This window comes from Gavia stellata, chromosome 2, assembly GCF_030936135.1.
Source record: "Gavia stellata isolate bGavSte3 chromosome 2, bGavSte3.hap2, whole genome shotgun sequence".
NCBI lineage: Eukaryota > Metazoa > Chordata > Aves > Gaviiformes > Gaviidae > Gavia > Gavia stellata.
The window spans coordinates 90,936,320-90,944,015 of NC_082595.1; the positions used below are offsets into that span (position 1 = coordinate 90,936,320).

The 7,696-nt window shown below is 51.2% G+C and overlaps 1 protein-coding gene across 1 annotated transcript; it reads right to left on the reverse strand.

Annotated features, from left to right (window-relative positions):
- Nucleotides 1–1,095: 1,095 nt before the first annotated feature.
- FAM110C (family with sequence similarity 110 member C) lies at nt 1,096–5,729 on the reverse strand. Its single transcript, XM_059835658.1, has 2 exons — nt 4,592–5,729; nt 1,096–1,269 (listed from the first exon to the last, which is right to left on the reverse strand). The coding sequence occupies exon 1, from the start codon at nt 5,727–5,729 to the stop codon at nt 4,632–4,634; it is 1,098 nt and encodes a 365-aa protein (XP_059691641.1). The 3' UTR covers nt 1,096–1,269; nt 4,592–4,631.
- Between the last annotated feature and the right edge of the window lie 1,967 nt (nt 5,730–7,696).

The following is a 7,696-nucleotide window of genomic DNA, read 5'->3' on the forward strand; positions in this document are numbered from 1 at the left end:
TGGGGTAAGTGTTTGAGGCACAGCCAGCAAATTCCATGGGTTACTGTAGAAGCCCCATTCACTACACTGATCATTTAAAGTACTTTTTATGAGCTTTTAAAACACATTTAGCTCGGCTAGTCCAAATGAAGCATTTTATTGATGATACTGAGTAAGGTGCTGTCTGCACTGGGTGTGTCACCCCATCAGGATATCTACCTGGCACGGCTGTGCTCTGACATGCCTTCTTGCCTTGCAGCACAGGGATGCCATCCTGCACATCCCAAGCACAGCCCTACTCCAGACTCACGCTGGGGAAATGTGGCCTTACCTAGCAAGGGATACAGCTTCCTAACGTGACTCTGTAAGCCCACTGCTCACTCACAGTGCATAATATTAAAGGTGTTAAACCACAAGCTGCCAAACCCTGCAACGTTTGCAATGTCAGAGTCGGAGACATACTGCAAACAAAGTGGAGGAGCCCATGTACATGTGAATTGTACCATTCTGCTGCAAGGTTGTAACAATGCAAAACCCTCCCTCATTTTTGACTACCTGTTTCTTGGAAACGTGCTCCTGAAAATATTTTGGGCAGGGTTTTAAAGGCTATTCCTCCCCACTGGCTGAGCAAGCTGTGTGTCAGAGCAAACTAGATGGATACAAGGTACTCCAATTTAGCTTGAATACTCTCAGAGAAAGAGAGGCTTGGCAGCTGACAACATGTTTGCCAAGTATCCCAGATAAAGCTGCCACAGTTAGTCCTCACCAGCCAAGCAAATAACACCTAATGACGTCAGGATGAGCCCTGGCCAAACAGCCCTGGTAAGACAGAGCCTTTGAACATCCAGGTGGAGCCTGTCTGCCTGCAAGGAAATGCCTGACCCGGAGGTCATTGCCACTTCATTCCCACTTTCTTCCCCCATCCCTGCCGACAAATTCATTGCTGGAAAGAGACAGATGCGCAACACAGACCTTCTGTCACAGCCAGGAGTGGCATCCTGGGGCGGTGAGCTGATGCTGAATATTATCACAGATGGCAGCTGCTGCCACGCTTCACTTTTCCAGGAGCCTTCCTTTACTGCTGCCTCGCTGGGGCACAGTTCACAATCTCCGCTTGTCACCTCGCTCTTGGACACCCCTGCGCTTGTGACAAGAGCGAGGCTGCCAGGGGATGGGGACGAGGGTAGGAGGCAATAATAAAATGCTAAACTTGGACAAAGCAGTCATGAGCCAGATGAGGGGAAAGTTTCTTCCTGTGTCTGGTTTTGTTCAACTTCCAAGTCAAGGATTCTGAAGAAAGAGGAAAAAAAAGTGTCATTTTATCATAAGGTGATACTCTAAAGCTTTTATTCAGCTGCGTATGGCTATTGCCAGCATAGTAAATTCCCCTCCCAGGAGATTTCCACTTGAATAATGAACATCCATTTAAGAATGGTGCTGAAACTCAAGGCTGAATAATCTCGATTCAACCCCGGAAGGAGGATGCAGAGTGAACCCCCTTCTTAGAGTCAAACAGGACTGACAGCGAGAGGAGGTGAACTGCAGAGGTGAATCCAGGCAACATCCCACCACGAAGCAGCAATGCCCATCTCGCTGAGAACCTCAGTGTTCTGAAGCTCACAACCCACACTCAGACTCTGCAATCATCACTGTGATGAAACATGTTAGGGATCCTGATCCTTCAAATAGCTGTTTTATTTAATTGGTGCCCCACCAGGTCCCGGACAGCTCATGAAAAATTAAACGGAGAACATAAAATATGAATGGGATGATCACCGGCCCATAAAAGCCCTGTGGTTCTCGAAAGGTGTTTTACATGTAGTGAATGCTGAATTTTAGAAAACATGTTTCTGCCTCTTTTTCCAAAGAAGGTGCAACAATTTTCAAGCCTCTGTGTAAAACGAGGAGCCTTCAAGGATGTGCCTGGGAGCACCAGGGAGAGCACATCGGTCCCCGCTGCAGCAGGTTTCCCTTAGCACGCAAGAGTCCACTGCCCACTAATAACCAGTAAGCAAACTAAACAGAGCCAAATACGTGGATGTAGTGAAAATACATAGATACCTAACTTGATGCTGCGTTGCCAGAGAAAGTGTAGGACTGAAAGAAAAGATGGACATTTGATTAGAGCTACAGGACTCATCTTCTGATCACGTGGTGATAACAACTCTCAGCTTAAAATCTGCCTAGTAAATGTAATATTTAACTTATGGTAGCTCTTGATGACTCTTGTCCTTTATTCTGGGTGCTGTGTACAGGTATTTTTAGCTGACCTTTCTGAACCTTCTGGTTCTGTGGCCTAAATAGTAAGCACGTTCTCAGTTTTCAGAAATTACCCTGGAACGAGTCAACAGCTCTACTGCTCAGGTCTATCAGCTAAGAGTCAGCCCTAGTATGTTTAAAATTAGGTTTATAATACGGACCCTATGGATTAGTGTTTCCTAGACTGCCAAAACTTTTGGTGCCAAAGAAAACTGCTGCCAGTGTAAAGCACTCCCTTGTTCTAGGTATTAACATTACTGCAGAATGACCATATACTTGAATGAACTTGCTGTTTACTTCGTGGAGGTCTTTTCACTACCCTGTTAGGCTATGTGCTATGAACTGTCATTTGGTCTCAGATGTTCAAAAAACAAAAGTCATTGACCAAGCCCATGTGAGGTTACACCAGCTCAGCCCCTGGAAAAGAGCTTCCCCCTCCTGCCCTTGCCTCTGCCCTGGTGAAGCACCTCCTGCCCTTCGCCTCTGCAGACCGCATGCTCCCTGGGGTGGTCACCAGCATCTCCTGTCTCAGCTGTGGTGCTGGACGTGCTTAGCACCGTGCAAATGGGTGGGGAAAGGGCCAACAGCTCCCTCCTGAGCAGGCTCCGCAGTGACAACCGCAGTTCTGGCTCTGGACCCTACCCCCAGCAAGGGCATTCAGGAGCAAACAGGCCTTTATTTTGTTTTCCTTCATGGAAATGTGGTTATTTTTGTTACGTGGCTCCTGCCTGCAGTGAAATCTGCCTCCCATCCTCTGCATTTAGCAAGGCCGGCAGCTGCAAAAAGCTTCACAAACCGCCACCTGCATCATTTTGTTTCGTGTATCATCTCCTTTGCCTTTTATCACAGAAGGATGAGCAAGGAGAAATGATTAGCTCAGGAGAGCCCTTTCTTCTCTCTAAGGTAATTTGGGAAAGGATCTGTCACATAACAACACTTCTTTAAGTTGCCAGCTGGATACCTGACAACCGTTCTTATCTACAAGGGCTTGAAATGCTTGCGTGAAAATGGCTCTGTCTCCCTTCCTCCTCCCTCAACTCGCAGGAAGAAAACAGGCTTTTGAGAAAAATCCAAATTTTGAAAGTGACCCAGATTTCACGTAATTAGAAACAATTTCAAGTAAGTCAATGGATTTTTGCATTATATAGATTAAAGAAATCGGGAGTGACAGCCCCACATCTACGGAGGAAAGAGGCTCAAGCGCTGCATTTCTCCACGTTCGTAAGGCCCACACTCTCTATCAACAGCTGTATCTACACTAAACGATGTTCTTCTCACGCACCAATTACAAACTGTCAGAAGATATACACGTAATCCTTCATATCAGGATCTGCTCATGCAATTTTTAAATACCACACTGTAAGCTGTGGTACTTATCCTAAGGGCTTCATGTATTGGAATGAGAAAAAACTGTTATCTACTAGATCATCAATACCAAAGGCCCCACAAATATAGTTCTTTTTCAGGAGATCAGATGCAAAATAAACACAGCTTTTATTAAAACCAGGACATCGGCTTTTACCAGGGCTAAATTTGTTCTGCTTCTGTCTGTGAAGGAATTGATTTCCAAGCCTAGATGCCACACATTTGTATTAATTACCTTTAGTTTAAAACAGTGAAGTACCCCTCCAACCAAGGCAAACCACACAACTGATTTCCAGCTACCGCTGCCAAACCGCACGGCAAAACCCACTTCAGAAGAGCCAAATCCACTAGAGTCAAACGGGACAGAAAACGGCAAGCCTATGAAATGCTAGGGGGTCACCTGGAGCAAACTTTTATGGTCCCAACAGAAAGCTGTGGGGGAAATAAGATTGCTAGCAGAAGCACTGACTCAGCTTTGCTTGGGGGTGCCTACGTACAAGGGGAAGGGGGAAGAGAGTGAGAGAGAGTAAGGAGGGGAAAACTGTAGCAGTATAGTATAAATACAGTGTACTCCTAATTAGTAATAGTTTCAGTTCAGTCTGGTCTCTAAGCAACTGCAATTAAGGTTTGAATTACTTTTCTAATTTTTTTCCTAGCATTTAATGCAGCAGAAATTAAAGAAAACAAGCTATTTCCAAAGCAGGAATTTGCAAAGGACAGACATCCCTCATAGACACTGACTCCTTAATTTCATGTGGGGGGTCTGACCTAAATCTGGCAAGCTGCACGCATTTATTTGTTTGTATTTTGTTTTTTGTAACAACACGGATTTCTGCTTTGCAAAAGGGCCATACTGGAACACGTAGTATAGAAAATACATTTTCCTTCAGCCCTTCACGAAAAGACTAAAACAAACTAAGAAAAGCCAACTGCTCGCTAAAGAGGAAAGAGAAATATCTAAATCGACAGGGCGAGGCTTTGCACACACCTTGAGTTCACCAGGCTGCAATGCACGCTGAAAGAAGCCATCATGCCAGTTCCTGGATCACCTTGTTAGTCTCCTTGGCTTTCTTACACGTGTACAGCCATTTGATTATCCGAGCGTTGCGCTCGATCACAGAGGTGCTGCTCGGGACCTGCTCTGTGAGTTCATCCTCCAGCAGCCCCTCGTCCCCGCTGTGCCTTGTGAAGTCGCTCTCGGATGTTGCCACGCTGATGCTGCGGATCTTGAAAGAGACGTTGTCGGACAGCACAGAGAAGTTCTCTCTCCCGAGATCCTCGATGACCTCCTGCTCCAGGCCACAGTACTTGAAAAATGTATCAAACTCAGAGAAGGACTTGGAGTAGCGAGAGCTGATGTCCGACTGGGAGCGATGGAGACCTCTCCTCTTCACCTCCTGGACCTCCTCAGGAGGTATACTCAGTTTTGAGGGTGTCTCATGCTCTTTTGTACAAGCCCCTGGGGCTTTGGTGCTCACAGCGATGGTTTGCTCCCCTCCGTGGCTGCTCGGCTCGCGGTCGCCGTCTTTTGCTGAGAGAGGCTCTTTGCTCTCGGTGGCTGCGGTGTCCTCCATGACTCTGGGCATCTCAGGGGAAGCCAACTGCTTCTCCTTTACGGACCCTTGGAAGATCCTCCTCACCAAGCTCCCCCGTGAGCTGTCCTGGCTTTGACCTCTCCCAAACTCGCATTTCTGGCGGTAAATCACCAGGGAATCCGGGCGCATCTGCCTCTTGGGGGTGCTGCGCCTGGCTATGGGGGGGCCGTGCTGCAGGGGGGCACGGCAGGGGTACACCGCCTTGGCCAGCTCCAGGGGCTTCGCGCCCTTCCCTCTGCCAAAGTCCCTGCTGATTTTTTTGCTCTCCACCGAACAGGTCTCGCTGCTGCTCTCTGAGGCTGAGCTAAGCACGATGACGGGTTCCTGCTTGGTGCTGATTACCTGCTGGCTTTTTACGTACTTGGCCTTATCGGCTGCCAGCCTCTCCACGGCACTTCTCCTGCCCGGGCTGCCTGCCTCCATCTGCCTGCGGAGGTACTCGGGCCCCTTGTTGAGGAGTCGCAGGGTGAGGGAGGAGTGGAGGTCGGAGATGGCGTGCATTCTCACGGCCCGGGAGAGTTCCGTTGGCATAGCAGTTCCAGGGACGCGGATCCTGCTTCCAGTCCTGGGAGGGAAGGAGAAAAAAAGCAAAAACGGAAAAAAGGAAAACAGCAAAAAAGGCACGAAAAAAGGAAGAGGACAGCCTGGGCGCTGCAGGCGGCAGCTGCGCCCCTCCGAGGGCCGAGCTCCCGCCGCGCGTACTCGCTGCTGCCGTCGGGGCGCCGCGTGTGCGCGCTGCCGGCCGCCCGTGCGCGCCTCCCGCCCCGCCGCCGCCCCCGCCGCCCCGCGCACCCGCCCGCGGCTGCGCCGGCCCCGCCGGCCGGGGACAGCCAATCCCGCCGCCGCGCGCCGGGCCCGTCACGGCAGGCAGCGCGCGGCCCGCCGCGCGGCCGGGACCTGGAGCTGCGCGGGGCGGCCGCCGCGGGCGGCCCGGAGCCGCCCCGGGGGGGACGGGCAGCGGCTGGGCCGGCGCTGGAGCCGCCGCCTGCCGCGGGGCTGGGGTGGTGGGGCGCTCCGGGGGCACAGGCTTGCGGCGGGGAGCGCGGGGCACCTGCGCCGGCCCCGGGGCGCTCCGAGCACTTCCTCCCCTCTGAAGCACCTTCTCGCGGGCCGCCTCCTGGGGACAGTGCGCTCATGTAGGGCCCGGCCCGGCAGACCGCAGCGCGTCTTTCCCTGGGGGGCCAACACCTTCCACCTCTCCCTTAGCAGCCCTTACAACACGCAGCGCCCCGCCGGTTTGAGTACCGGGACGCACCGGGTGCTGTGCTAAAAGGCGTGCCTGCCGTTGTGTTTTTAGGGAAGGAGGTGACTCAGGCTTCCAAGGCAGAGCCGTGGAGCATGGCGCGGGGTGGCTGAGGCCCACAGCGTGCTCACGGCTGCGGGCACGCCGGGGAGACAGCAGCCGCTGTGCCTCCAGCTGCTGCCCGCAGCATCCTGCCCTTCCCGGGCATCGGCAGCACCGGGGAGACATTCGTTCGCGGCCCACAGCTGTGCTGCGGCGGTGCACGTGTGAAGTGTCGCGGTATGGCATAAATCTGAATTGTATGTTAGAAGTCTTTGCCCTTCGGAAACGCAGGGCAGACTTCCAAAGGGGCAGAATTCGTGTCTGGGGCCGGCAATTCTGAACAGGCAGGACAGAGCCGTTGGATGTAATTTAAACACCTGAAAATTAGACATGTGAGTCATAGGCAATCGCCTGGGGCAGCCTGAGCGTCCAGCTTTTACTCATGTGATCTCATGTGAGATGCACCTCCTCTGTGGTCACTAGTAACTGAATTAGAGATAACTTTTCTCCTTACATCAAAAACCAAACCCAGTTTATATCTGCAAGGTTTGTCCCGCATAGTTGTTTTTTTTTTTTAATTTGTCTGTTATTTCTGTGGGATTATAATATCGGAATGCTTTTGTGGTGACTGACTCATACTTGATCTTTACAATCACTAAATTGTGGCAAACAAGTTTATGAAGGGAGAGATGGGCTACAGGCATCCCTGTCCTCATTACAAAGTTTCAGGGTATGCCACTTTGCCACCAGGAACAATTTGCTCATAGCTGTGTGCCTGGAGAAAAAATATGCTAGGTATCGTTAGTGTCAAGAAAGCGTAGGTCAAATGTTGGGTACGCATCCCTCTCTGCACCCCCTGGGAGCAGGCGGCGGGGGCCTGGGCACCTCTGGTGCATGGAGCTGCTTTGCTTTGGGGTGGGAAAGCAACAGCTTCCATGCTTATGCCCCCCATGAAGAGTGGGGCTATCCAGACTGAGCCCTGCTATGACGGCTGCACCCAGACAGTGTGGGCACCGAAGTGTCGAGCCATGTGAGTAGCACCAACGTTATCCTCACTGAGGCATAAGAGGGTACAAAGTACTGAAGTATGACCTGAGCAGCTGGGTTTTCAGTGAAGCTGCACTCCTTCGGGCACATGCCTGCCTTTTGTGGGGATATTTCCATGGTTTCTGTGTGCTAGCAGAACCATGCTATGGTTCACAGAATCATAGAA